This window comes from Bactrocera dorsalis, unplaced genomic scaffold, assembly GCF_023373825.1.
Source record: "Bactrocera dorsalis isolate Fly_Bdor unplaced genomic scaffold, ASM2337382v1 BdCtg164, whole genome shotgun sequence".
NCBI lineage: Eukaryota > Metazoa > Arthropoda > Insecta > Diptera > Tephritidae > Bactrocera > Bactrocera dorsalis.
In genome coordinates this window covers 3,507-17,308 of record NW_026038215.1, presented here as the reverse complement: position 1 = coordinate 17,308, position 13,802 = coordinate 3,507, and the positions used below count along the sequence as shown (strand labels likewise).

The following is a 13,802-nucleotide window of genomic DNA, read 5'->3' as shown; positions in this document are numbered from 1 at the left end:
AGGTTTAAAAATTTATTTTTTAATCCTCCCTGAAGTATTTTAACGTAATTTTTCCGAGTAATTTTTATAACATCCAAAACTATTCAAATAAAAAAAAATTTTGTACAATTTCCGAATACCTCCCATCTACCACAATTACCAACTGAAATCCATGACACCTTCCACAACGGCAAAGAAATCCACATTTTGACTTGTGACATTGTTGTTGTTGTATTTCAGCCGTCCGTCGCAGTTGTCATATGATCAATTTTCATTGAGGGCCAAGAATAAAGAAATATGCTGCGAATTTGTGCATTTTTAATGTTCTGCTTTTTAGCAGGTGAGTAATCGAAAAATATTTCATAGAAATTACATAGTGCCAGCATTTAAAGTGTAGTTAAAATAAATTGGCGGTCGGCAAAAGAAAACATGCAATTTTCTAATGGGTGGAGAATACTTGCTATTGATTTTATGTGAACAGCACTGGTAACTTATGAAATAAAAATAATTCCTTCTTTTGTGTTTTAGTCAATGCCGATGGTAGTTTCTACGTGTTAAATGCACCAGAATCGATATCTTTCCAACGCATTCCAACTGTTCTGCCAAGTGAACAGGTGGGCGATGTTATCAAGGCAGCAAGAGGTTTGGGTGTATCAGACACTGCTGACTTTCCTGGTCTTGTGATCAATGATCCCTTCGGACTACCACAGAAGGCTGTTGTTGTAGATGTGGTCGGTTTGAATGAACTTCCACTGAGCGAGGAGAATATTAGCTATAAGATTGATGGCAAATCTGTCCCAGCCTCATTAGATGACCTGAAACTAACTTCGAATGACGATGCCTCTGACTGTGACATTAACGTTTCAAGTTTTAAGGAAAATGTACGTAACTGTAATTACATATAAATTTATTAAATCAATTTTTTTATTATATATATATTTGATTTTTCCAGGAATTGATCAACTGCGTCTTAAAATCCGATAAAGAGTTCGTTTACGCCAAAATCGATTTATCCAACTTGAAAGATGATGCAGAGAAATCAAAAGAAATTTCAGCGTTGGCCAACGAACTTGTAAATCTACAACGACAAATCGATGGTGATGCATCGTCTCAATCATTGTTAGCAGTAATTGTGAGCCATGAAGATGACAAAAGCAGTAACTTGTCACGTAGACGTCGTGAAACAATTGCTGGATCAACTACTGTAAGTTTATATAATGACTTCAAAAAACAACATCTAAAGTGAATATTTAATTATAAACAGAACACATACAACCTTGCTGCCTACTATGACCAAAATTACCCAGTCATTTTCAACATAATTCTATGGTTCATGGTTGCTTTGGGTCTCTCATTGTTGGCCGTTTGCTACGCAATTGCCGATATGGATCCCGGCAGAGACTCCATTATTTACAGAATGACATCTACACGAATGAAGAAAGATAACTAAATAATTATTTCTTTATAGCGAATATTGTTATTATACTCGTAAATTTATTCAGAATGTTTCAAAACCACCTCCCAATCAGCAGAGTATATAAGAAATAATTGTAAATGTTAAAAATGTAAGTATTATAATATTTTGAAGATTATTTTAAAGAAGTAACGGTTCCATAGATTGAAACTAATTGGAACAATCATTATTTACCCCATCGTTCTTTTGGGGATTTTTTTGTTTTGCCTACCTCTAAGTAATACAAGTGTGTGTGTGTGTTGTTTACTTATTCAGAAATCATCTCTAAGATTAATTAAACGAGGTAGTGCATGTACTGTATATTCCACAATAAATGTATAGTGGTGGTTATTAAATAAATACCTAAAAAGAAATTCCTTCAGTTTTAGTTTTGAGCAGTTTTTATAAAAGCATCTCCAATGTGCTCCATTAGCCGATTTTTTATGACTTAATAACTTGATATGTTTTTTCAAATAATGATTCCGATAACAAAAGCGTAGAACGTGAAAGTTAAAAATGGAAACTTTATTGAAATGCAAAGTTACTTTCAAAAGACAAAGTGGAAACATGAGTCACCATCCATGATAATTTTGTAATGAAATCTACGAATGCTTTGGTTATTAGCGATAATAACATTGTAAGCAAATTTAAAGACATGTGAAATTTTATTCAGAAAAGCCAAAACCGTATAAAGGTAAATAAGGAGTTAAAAAGATCAGGAGTTCATATTAAGAATTATAAAACCGTAAAAACCCGCACATATCAGACAACTGTAGCGGTGCACAGCAACAAAGAGTACATCGCATACTGAGAATATGTTCAGACACGGACTCTTTTTGTCGTCCGGTATTTGTAGATATGTCGACGACGAAAGGACCGCGACGCTCGTGTTAAAATAAATTACCGGATCAAACGGGGTTAGATCGCGGAAATAGCAGCCCTTCGGCGGGTAAAACCCCGATCAAAGTAGAATCGACAGTCGTTCGACCCCTCGTGCTCAGATGGCATGTTTTGTGTTCTTAGAAAACATGAAATGACGAGAATAATTAAGTTATTTTAATTTTCACAAGCCATTGCTATTATTTTAAACATAGTTGTAAATATTTATTTATACATATGTGCATGTTATGATTGAGCTGTAAATCATTTTATTATCGGATAATTAAGTAAAAATAAATTTCTGTTATTCAGTGTTGAAAATTAGATATTTCTAAAATTATATTTTATCAACATTTTCAATATATTATATAAGAAAAACTCACAATTAATACTCTGAACAGTAATTTGCAATGAATAATTACTTTTTTAATATCTATTTACTTGTCCACTGGCTGTATTTGGTCATTATTTTCCTGCAGATGTCGCTGTTAAACCATACAATCCTGCAAATATGTCATTATGCTATTTGTTTTTGTTCACATGTCAAAAATAAACGTGTATCAATTTATATAAATAAGTGCGGTTTTTTAGTGGTTTTAATTGTATGGAATTTTAATAAATTTATGAAAATAGCTAAATGACGCCCACTACAGCCACTAAAGATGAAACCGAAGCGTCACATTCAACTTCGGTAGAAAAGAAAAAACCACCGAGTGTTACACCAATAGGCGCTTTCGCATCCATCGAAGAATTTGCAAAAGTCGGTATAGATAATATGTTTACCATAAGAAAAAATATTTTATCCGGAAATTTTGTTATAGAATGGTCTAGCTGAAATTGTAGAAGCTACCAAAGCTGTGAATTCTTTTCCACAAGCAGCCGCACGTGATCTATATTGCGCGTACCCGACATTTGGTAAAATTGTCGATGCACAGTCGGACCGCATCTTTGAGCTGATGTCTAAGGTATTGAAATGGCAAAATGTTAAGGGAAACATACAACGGTAAGTATCAGTGGCATTTTTAAGAGTGTGTTGGTATAATATTTGATAGGATATAATATTTACAAAAAATATTTTTAGCCGCCAACAAGATGAACAATTCGAAATGCTTCTGGAGTGCAATGATGCTATAATGGAACGTTTGAATTCAAACTTGGATGAACTAGCTGGTATAAAGAAAAATCCGCAAACTATTGTGGTAGAGTCCCATCTAAACATAGCCAACAATATACCTAAGTCAGGCTCAGGTGCGGGTAGTTGGAATTTAAAGAAAAATGAACAATCACCATTAGCTGCACGTTTAATTACTGCAAAGAATATTGCAAGACCGCAATTAAAATTTAAAGTTATGGTGGATAATAGTGCTTTGACACCGTTTGTACCAAGAATAAAAGATAAACCGAATTCGTTAAAACCGTTAGCCGTGTTACCCGAGTATGATGAAAGTGGCAATATTGCCAGGTACACTTTAGTTATACTTTGTTGTGAATGACTTTTAATCAATTGTATGCTTTATTAATTACAGTTATTTACATCCTTATGAGTTTGAATTGATGAAATGGGAAGTACCCGCCGCTCAACTGTCACGCACAAATCCAAAGGAGCCTAAAAAATTAGATGACACAGAACTGCTTTATGTGGATACTGTACCGAAATTGAATGCCGCCGTTGAAGAGTTGCGTAAGCAACGTGAAATTGCTATTGATGTGGAACACCATTCTTACCGGACATTTCAGGGTTTTACCTGTCTTGTACAAATTTCCACACGTAACAAAGACTACCTTTTCGATGCTTTAGAATTACGCGATGATATGCACATACTAAATACGGTATTTACGGACCCGAAAATTGTTAAAATATTTCACGGCGCTGATATGGACATTGAGTGGTTACAACGTGATCTTTCTTTATATATAGTTAATATGTTTGATACACATCAAGCGGCTAAGGCTTTAAATTACGCGAGATTATCATTGGCATATCTACTCAAACACTATTGTGAACTCGACGTCGATAAAACGTTCCAATTGGCTGATTGGCGCATACGTCCATTACCAAAAGAGTTGGTATCATATGCCCGCCAGGATACTCATTACCTTCTCTATATTTTCGATCGTTTAACCAATGATTTGCTCGACGCGGGCAATCAACATTCTAACTTGTTGCGCAACATTTATCAACGTAGTACTGAAATCTGCAAAAAACGTTATGTAAAACCACATGTAACAGCGGATTCACATATGGATCTTTATCGCAAGTCGAAACGCGTTTTCGACAATAGACAACTGTACGCATTACGGGAAGTTTTCCAATGGCGTGACAACGTCGCTCGACAGGAAGATGAAAGTTACGGCTATGTCCTGCCCAATCACATGTTATTGCAGATTTCCGAGAGCTTGCCGCGTGAAATGCAAGGTATACTTGCTTGCTGCAATCCCATACCGCCATTAGTGAGACAAAATCTGCACATATTACATCAAATCGTGCTGCGAGCACGTGAGCAGCCATTGGTGAAGGTGAATACATATATATACATACATACATATCTGTTAAATATTGAACTTCATAAGCAATCAATTGTTTTACTGAAACCAATTTCAATTTCAGCCTGTATTGGAGACGGAGACAATCCATCGCGTTGCCAGCAACAACACTAAGGATTATAATAGCAAATTATATTGCCCACATGATCTCTCGCATAACGAAGAGTTCCGTGATGATCTGCCAACACTGCTGAACTTCCGCAAAAACCCATTACTGCCCTCACCAACTAAGGCTAACGTAAAGATGGCGAAACCGGCATTGAGTATTTATGAAACACCAGAGCCTTCAGAGGATGATGTAAGCATTTCGATAATTTATAAATGTTGAACTGCGCTAATTACATTTTTATCGTTTCTTAATAGGAAGAAGATCAGCGAAAACAAAAACAGCTACATAGCAACATAAAATTCGTCAGCCCATATCAACGTTATCTGGCTATGTTACCTTTGGTAGAAAAAGAAAAGGCTGAGGAAGCGGCTCGCATCGAAGCAGAAAATAAGAAACGGCAACTTTGTCCGACTGCCAAACCACTGCCGACTCAAACAGCGGTAAAATATAAATTTAATTTATATATGTTTATTAAATTCATATATTTTGTTTTGAATTTATATATTTTATGTAAAATTCGTATATCATTTATAGAACGAATTAAAAGTTGAGCCTACGGACGACGGTGATTACAGCTTGCCGATAAAAGAAATACTAAAACGCACACACGAAGAGGCGATCGCGAAAAAGGCACAGTCAAAAGAGTCAGAGGAACCTAAAGCGAAGCGTTTCAAGACCGATACACCAATTGACGATAAATTGAAGTTTGTTAATTTACCGCCAACTAAAAAGGAAATGCGACTGGCTAATAAACAAAAGGCCGCAGAACCACAAAAACCCGCCGCTACCAATTTGGCCGCTGACAAATCAAACAATTCGGTGCACACAATTAGTGATGACTCGGATAGTGGACCGGAAGAGGCACCATCCACATCACAAGCTCAAATGTCACAATCGAATGCCAATCAGCAACAAAGACAAAGCCAAAGTGGCAAAAAGAAATTTAAAAATAAGAATATAAAAAATCGTCAGAATCGTAACCAATCATCAAGCAAGCCGATTGATGTGCAAAATTTCGACTACAAAAATGTGGACTTTCGAAAATTCCAAGGTGGTGCGCAACGCGCTAAGGGCATGGAGTTGAAGCCACAATTTCATGGAAAAGTAAGTCTTGTAAACTGGTTGCAAGCTAAAGTTATTCACTTATTTATTTATTTTTTTTTTCAGAGCAATTCCAATAAGGCCAATAATAAGAAGTTCAATAAATTATTCACATTTAGCAATGTCAAAGGTAAAAAATAGTAACATGACTTTATTAGGACTATATAGCAATTTGTTTGATCAACTACATTAGAAGTCTTGGACGTAAAGTAACATGAAATTCATTTTTTTTTTTAATTTAATTTAATAAATTACATTATCTTCAACAAACTTCAACAAGCTTAAATATATTTGTCTACGTTATATATTATATTTTACAAAATTACCCAAGAGAGCAGTGTGAAAATACTTTTGCTGAAATTTTATATCTCCTTAAATTTAAATATGTACATTACTAAACTACATACTACTAGGTAATAAAATATAAGTTTTTGAATAAACATTTACATACAAACAACTTACTTAAGACTGAGAATTCATTGCATATATGTACAAATGTCTATAGCTGCTTAAACATTTTATCACCTTCTCTGTCCATACAATATTCGACGACTGCATAGACAACCAGTAGCCTACGTTCTACGCCTCGTTTGTGCTTATCCGTGATCAGAGGAAAAAGCGCATCGTGTTTGGAAAGACGATCAATGAGCTCGGTAAGAACCCCACCCGAAAATACCTGCAGTCGGTCCCAGGTTGTTTTTCGTATGCTGTGGAAAATTGTATAATTTTTTAATTTAGAAAACACTAAATAGTTTACCTAAATTTACTCACAGACAACACTGGTATAGTGGCGCCAATATGTCTAGATGATCCTTGTTTGGATTTCCAAAGGCTTTACCGTTGTCTATGAGCACTAGCCGCTCTTCACGTGTCTCATAGTGGTGCCGATCGCCATTTTGGATGAGATAATCAAAAATCGCCGCATCTATGAGGTCCAATAAACGCATTGTTTCCATTTTATCTTTTAGCGGCCTATAGGGAATGAAGTCAATGAAATTTTAACGTACATACACAATATGCTATAAAATTGTAAAAATATGCTTGCTACATTTTTGCTCACTTGCAATAGTTCATATCATCCTCCCAGGGCGCACGTTTATCCTCTTTGTAAGTACGTTGCCAGGGCGAACGCCGTTTTGCCAAAGAGCCCGGCACGATGTATATGAGAACACCCTCTATGTTATTTTGCTCATCACCGCACACAGTCTCCTCTTCGTTACAGTAATGACACTTGCCGAAGAGGCAATATTGCTCGGTGCCATTTTCCGTTTCTGTAATTGTCATGGAATTCTTCAGCTCGCTATCACCTTTGTCATATATATCTGTCTTCAAATTGACGACACGTCCCACCACAATAGGTGTCCACCTGAAGTCGAGCACAGCACCCAAATAAAATGCGTATACTTCCGCAGTGTGACGATCTTTGCCTGCATACACGGCACCTTCGATTACTGCATCACGTTCGTACCATTGCGGTTTGAAGATCACTTTTTGTTTATTCGCCAAACGTAAGAGCAATTTGAGCTGTGTACCCTTTGCCAAATTTGTGACTTTAGTTATGGGTTCTAGGCGCAATGTTTGCAGCAGTTGAGCCATGGAGGTATCGTAAATTGGATATATTTCATTTTCTTGTGGCCACTTGAATTGAAAAACGGGTTGGAAATATAAATTAGGAAATAACAATGAAAACTTGTGGTTTGTAATAATTACCCAGTTGGCAATGTCCCACAGGACGGTTGCATTTTCATATGGCGCAGGTTTGTAGTTTTTCAACAATTTGTTACGGTACATAAAAAGTCGGGGATTACGATTTAAATACACAGGATGAAGTTCACGAATTTTCTGGCGTATCATATTTTCCAAGGCACGCGTGCTGCTTACATGTGGAGCTTCTTCTACGTTCAGATAATACATAAAATACAAATTGGCGCCAGCTACTACGCACACGAGTATGACCAGAGCAACAATTATGCCAACAGTGCGTTTATTTGCAGCCATTGTCACACTAATTATGTTATATTAATGCTAAAATAGCAAAATTGCGTTTTAGCTATATTTAAGGAAATAAAATGTAATTAATCATTGTGCAGATGCGTTGTTGTTAATGATCATTGTGATCTATCTATTAGCGCGGCGCAGTCACTCACCTATCAACAAAATGTATCTCACTCTCGGAAACCTATGCAGTGAGCAATTTTTGTTAGGAAGAGCTGACACATAAATATGTGTGCACGTAAACTAGGCGGCAAACAATTTTATAATTTGTTTAGACCTACAAATCACAAATGACGGCAGAATGCTTAGTGTTGTCATTGGCGTTTCGCTATAAAATCGCGTCTTTATTTTTGTAATATTTGTTGATATATTCTGCGCGCCGTCATCACAGACAGCGTCATTACATGCAATATTTACCGGCAGCTGCTCTTGTTGGTGTTGTAACGTCGCTCTTTGTTGTTGACAAAGTCATCAACGTATGGCTAATTGCGACAGCAACAACGAAATGTATCACAATTTTCTTTTTTAATTATGGCCCTTAAAAATTTCGCACACTTTCCCGCACTTTTGTTTGTTCGTCTCGATTTTTCCTTGGCTGGCATACATGAAGGTGAAGTGTTAAACGTTTCAAATAATTTATTTTTAATTCAAACTTAAATTTGGCAATGAAGGCCTGCAGCAATTGCACTTATTGGTGTATTAATTAATTTTATACCATACAGAAATACACGTGGCATTAAGATTGACGATTACTTATATATTAGTTAATAGTTCAATTATGTTTTTGGTTGGCCAAATTCTTCTACCATGTGTTTATCAGTGTTTTGTTTTAATTCCAAAATTATAAAACCTTTTTTTCGATGTATGCTGTATTAATATTTTACAATTTTTTAATGTGTCATAAGCACGCACGTATAATCCATTTTTCGCATCACTTCAGTAAATGGTTATATAAATTTAGCAGCGGGAATGTAGCAAGTGCGGATGAAAATATTATATAACAACGCGGTTCCATGTATTAACATAAATTTGTTTGCACATATATTACAATTTTTAAAATATTAATGTGCGCAAATAACACAGTTTTTCACAATGGTTGTATGAATTTTTCCATGTAGAAAATCACTCCAAACTTATTAAGAATATATCAAAAGCACTTTTCCTGCACAAATAAATCTTTCTTTTTGCTTTCCTTAAATTTTAATATGCTACATGTTTTGCGTATCGTTGAGAACGTCTAAATGCGTTAACGTGTGGCAAACTTATGTGCCTTGGTTTGCTATATTCGCCGCGTATGTCTGCCGTTGGGCTTTGGGCTCATTTGCCATTGTCTACGCCGACGTTTTCGTTTTGTTTTGATTTTGAAATAACTCATTAATTATGGCACTTGTCTTCAATTAAATTAAATTCTATTGTAACGAAATTTTGCGAATGTCCGCTTGGTTGCTGGCAACACAAAACATTAATGCGTATGCAACAGCTGCTGCAGCGCACCTTTGACTAATGCAACTACAATTTGTAATTGGCAAACATAATACAGAACATACTGCCGGGTGTAATGTCGTTGCTCATGGCCAACAATCTTTACGTCGTCTAGTGTTTGTACATCCCCTTTCAGCTTTAGTATACACACTTCTTTGCCTGTCGCTCTTCTAGAATATAAGCATAAAATTTGCAAAATTATAGGTATTCAGAATTTTGTTTACATTTGCTCTTGTTACGTTTACAACACCTGTCTGTGGTTATTTTAGGCCGTGGCGAAAGTACTATGACGATGAGGAGTCTACAAGTGATGCGAACCGGTAGCGGTTTGCAGAGACCCATGCGCGCCAAAATATTTCCTCTTAGAAGATTCCGCTCTCAATTATTCAGTTCAAACTACAAGCAGCTTATTATGTTCTATGAGAACAATTTGTTTACATATGTTTTCCTTCTTTTTTACAACGCTTGTGTACCTCATTAAAGCGTATCAATGTGCCGAAAATAAATATAAATTTTCGCAACAAATCAGCTGCTCTTTGTTTTGATTGTGTGCAGGCTTTTAAATGCTGCCATATTTACTTTTTTTTTAACAAATAAGAAAGTCACTAGTTCATAAATATAATTCTTTCGCGAAAAATTAATCGGCTATAAAAATGAGTTGATATAATTTTTAATATTTTGATATATGTAAATTATTGCGTTGCATGTGCTACTTGCTTATGTGACTGATTGGGTCTTACGTTTTTGGAATTTATTTTTAAGAGATTATATTAGCACTAACCAAGCACGATAGATGGTGCAAGATATCGAACAGGGTTCCAGACTGCACACATCGGTTAGAAATGTAATACAATACATGAAGGTGATACGAAAATAATGAAATCAAACTACGTTAATATAATATATACATAAATTTAATAAATATGTAATATAATAATCAATATTATTATACCCTTTAAGAGACGCAAAATTATTTTTCTCAGAATATTTGTCAATAAATGTCATAAATTACAATAAGCTTAATGTTTTTTGTCAGAGAATTTTATTAACACCCTCGAATTATTCTATTAGTCTGATTATAGATTTAGCTACTATTATTATTACATTTTTATTAACATCTGATTAATTCCATACATAATTAGTTTTTTGAAACATACTGGCAACTCTGTTTCCAGTTCCGCTTTACTCAGTTTCCGCCGCCTTTTTGAACGCCGCGTATTTAGTAATTTCGTGTTTGGTGCAAGAAATTAGTGAAAATTGTGCTTTTTTAGTGATATTTTAATAAAATTAAGTAATTAATCAAAAGTAATAAAGTGTTAAATTGACATATTTGATAATAAAGATAATATTTGTTTAGCTAGTGTATTTTATTAGATAATATGGTTAGGATGCTTGAATGAACTGAGTGTGCTGCGCGGCTGTAATGGCAGGAGATTGCATCAGCGCATGAGTGGTTTCTTTAAATGTTATTTGAATACATATAGCCATTACTATATACGTATATTAGCGGAAAAGGTGTTCAATAAAAACGAAGTAGTTTCAGTTAAAGATATCAAAGGTAAGTCTAAAATGTTCTAAACAATTTATTGGAATGTGTGTACGTAGGTATTTTCGGCAAGATGCTGACAGCAGCGCTATCTAGTTTCTATATTTTGTTGTTGCATATGTCAAAAATTAAAATTACAGCAACCTCTGCAAACACTCGCATATTTGCCGTTTACTTTTGTGATTCTTTAAAGCTCACATACATACATTTTAGTTCTTTATGTGAAGTACATCATTTTTATACTCTTGTAACATGTTGCTACAGAGCATAATAATAATACCCAACGATTACCCTCCTCCAGCATAACCGACGCGAGGGACGCAATCCGCAAACGAGTGAAATTATAATAGTTGAGTTCACTAAAATAAGATATAGAACTGTAATTTGGCACAGAGGATTGCAGTAGCAGTATCCACTTATGGGCGTGGCCTCACCCGATATGATAGTCCCCTATAACAAACATATAGCATCCGGGTAACTTTACTCTATATGATTGGTGATGGTACCTTGCTGCCTTAAAGAACCTCAGTGAACATTTTATTGGTATATAGCATATTAATACATATGTATATATACAGTTGAACTTCCATAACTCGAAGTTCTCGAATTGGCAATAGAAGTCCAATTTCATACAAATATCCTTCCATAACTCGAAGTCTCGCTAATTCGAAGCTTTTTGTGGGTTATGGTGATTCCAGTTAGTTCAACTGTATTGCTTGGATTCCTATTCTCTCGTTCACGGCTTGTACCTTAAGGTATTTCGTGTCGGTTAAGGTGTTCGGTTGCACCCGAATTTGGCCCATCCTTAGATGTTAGTTTTTGTAATGTACATATATTACTTCTTGAATATCGAAGTCTGAAAATCCACGTAAACATTTTTTAGGCATGTAATAACATCAATCTGATTTGTTTCAGTGATAACATTTTGTATACCCTAATTTCAGATTGCCATGTGTTACAAACATAAATAATATACAAGTATAAATGATCAGCGCGACGAGCTGAGTCGATTTAGCCATGTCCATCTGTCCGTCCGTCTGTATATGTACTTCTCAGTTTTTGAGATACTGGTCTTTCCTCCCCAAGAAACGCCACAATAACAACTCTTGTATGAACAACTTGTATATTACCGGAACCGAAGTTAAGGTTTTTCTTGTTTTTGTATTATTATTTTGTTAATTGTCTCATGCTTTTCGAGAAAATGTTTGTCCATCCAACTCTGGTACCTTCGAGCAACTAAGGAGTTTGATGGGCATCTCGACAAGGAGTTTAAACTTATTAGGGGGTCACCCTGGAGGGTAATCATATGAAACAAGATACTTGAATATGTGAGTTTAGATATATGTATAGACATGTCAGGTCTTAGACTCCACAATGAAATTGTAGCAATTATTTCCATAAATACCTCTGTATTGATGCATATGTATGTATGTATTACATTTCCACAAATTTTTTATATATTTAATTATAAACAAATTAAAAGCCTGCGCTAAGTCTTGCATTACATTTTATTACTCCGAAAGTAATTGACTACAACACTAAATTTATTCTCACTTCTCACAATACGAATTCACCAACTATCAGGCAGTGGAATGTTAAACGCCGGACTTACTACGTTGGCCATCAAAATTAATCCAATTAGTGAGTGTGCGCGCGACATTTAAATCCGCAATGATCCCGGCCATGTGGCGGAAAATACTGCTGTGCTCTTACATAGATACATACATACATATGTATGTGTTACTTCCGCCAATATAGTTATGTGGTTAAGTACCGTTATGCGGCCACAAAGTCAGTGAGCCGACACATTATACCAGCCAATAAACACACATACATATGCATATAATATACTACTGAGTTCAGATCAATATTTATATAATATACATATGTACATACATATGTACATACATATGTACATATATGAGTTGTGTTTGGTGTTTGGCGACACTTAAGTGTTCCCAAAGGGGTGATGGATAAAAGTCTAATGAATTTTTCGGGAATTCTAATGCTGCAAATGTTAATATTATACATATAATATGTGCTTAATATGTATATTTGTATGTTTATATCCATACAATATGTAAATAAATGTGGCGAGAACCAAAGTTTAAAAGAAGAAAAGCACCACAGCTTTGTTAGGATAAAAAAAGAACCGCGCTCTCAAAAAGATCTGCGATAAAGTCGCAGACAAGCACATAAAAGCCAAGATGATAGAAAATATATTAGCCAACGTTAATGTCATGTTAAATGTCATTATGGTGACACGTTATAATCCTTGAGAGAGCTCCTAAACAAAGGAAACCAGAATTTGAAGGTAAAATTATGAAATTTCCTTCAATTAGGCACCACTAATGTGCATGTGCGTATCTATAATTTACCAATACAAATGCATTTTAGCACGTGCGCCTTAGTAAAGCCAAATGTGGTGTTTTTTATCGCTTTTTAATCACTGTTAATTGCTGCCGCTGAGTTTGCTTCCCGGCGCCACAAATACCCTAAAAGTTAAGCACACAATTACTGAAACGTGGAGCAAGAATTTAGATGTACGCTTTTATTATTGTTGTTGTAAGTAATATATAAGTTCGAGTGCTTAATTTGCTAAATGTTTGCTCTTAATGCTTTGGCCTTACTTCGATTTCATTTAAATGAATCGAAAGCTTTTGATTATGTGCTATATTGATGAGTACCAGCCGCGTGTGTGCAGTTTTAATGTG

General features: G+C 35.2%; 3 protein-coding genes across 4 annotated transcripts; 2 read left to right on the top strand and 1 right to left on the bottom strand.

Moving 5' to 3' along the window:
• Nucleotides 1-161: 161 nt before the first annotated feature.
• On the top strand, nucleotides 162-1,806 carry LOC105233195 (ATPase H(+)-transporting accessory protein 2). Its single transcript, XM_011215183.4, has 4 exons — nucleotides 162-319; nucleotides 508-860; nucleotides 932-1,183; nucleotides 1,244-1,806. The coding sequence occupies exons 1-4, from the start codon at nucleotides 277-279 to the stop codon at nucleotides 1,427-1,429; spliced, it is 834 nt and encodes a 277-aa protein (XP_011213485.2). The 5' UTR covers nucleotides 162-276; the 3' UTR covers nucleotides 1,430-1,806.
• Nucleotides 1,807-2,813: 1,007 nt separating this feature from the next.
• On the top strand, nucleotides 2,814-6,526 carry LOC105233196 (exosome component 10). Its single transcript, XM_011215184.4, has 8 exons — nucleotides 2,814-3,071; nucleotides 3,133-3,314; nucleotides 3,393-3,773; nucleotides 3,838-4,828; nucleotides 4,920-5,153; nucleotides 5,219-5,404; nucleotides 5,499-6,068; nucleotides 6,132-6,526. Exons 1-8 carry the CDS (start codon nucleotides 2,949-2,951, stop codon nucleotides 6,204-6,206), a joined length of 2,742 nt encoding a protein of 913 aa, XP_011213486.2. The 5' UTR covers nucleotides 2,814-2,948; the 3' UTR covers nucleotides 6,207-6,526.
• A 38-nt stretch (nucleotides 6,527-6,564) lies between these two features.
• On the bottom strand, nucleotides 6,565-10,084 carry LOC105233197 (glycosaminoglycan xylosylkinase homolog). 2 transcript variants are annotated; one of them, XM_011215189.4, is made up of 6 exons: nucleotides 9,782-10,084; nucleotides 8,213-9,712; nucleotides 7,776-8,115; nucleotides 7,126-7,703; nucleotides 6,837-7,037; nucleotides 6,565-6,772 (listed from the first exon to the last, which is right to left on the bottom strand). In XM_011215189.4, the coding sequence occupies exons 3-6, from the start codon at nucleotides 8,061-8,063 to the stop codon at nucleotides 6,565-6,567; spliced, it is 1,275 nt and encodes a 424-aa protein (XP_011213491.2). In that variant the 5' UTR covers nucleotides 8,064-8,115; nucleotides 8,213-9,712; nucleotides 9,782-10,084. The 2 variants fall into 2 exon arrangements, with proteins under 2 accessions (XP_011213491.2, XP_011213489.2); XM_011215187.4 differs by having other exon boundaries at nucleotides 9,793-10,084.
• Nucleotides 10,085-13,802: the final 3,718 nt, after the last annotated feature.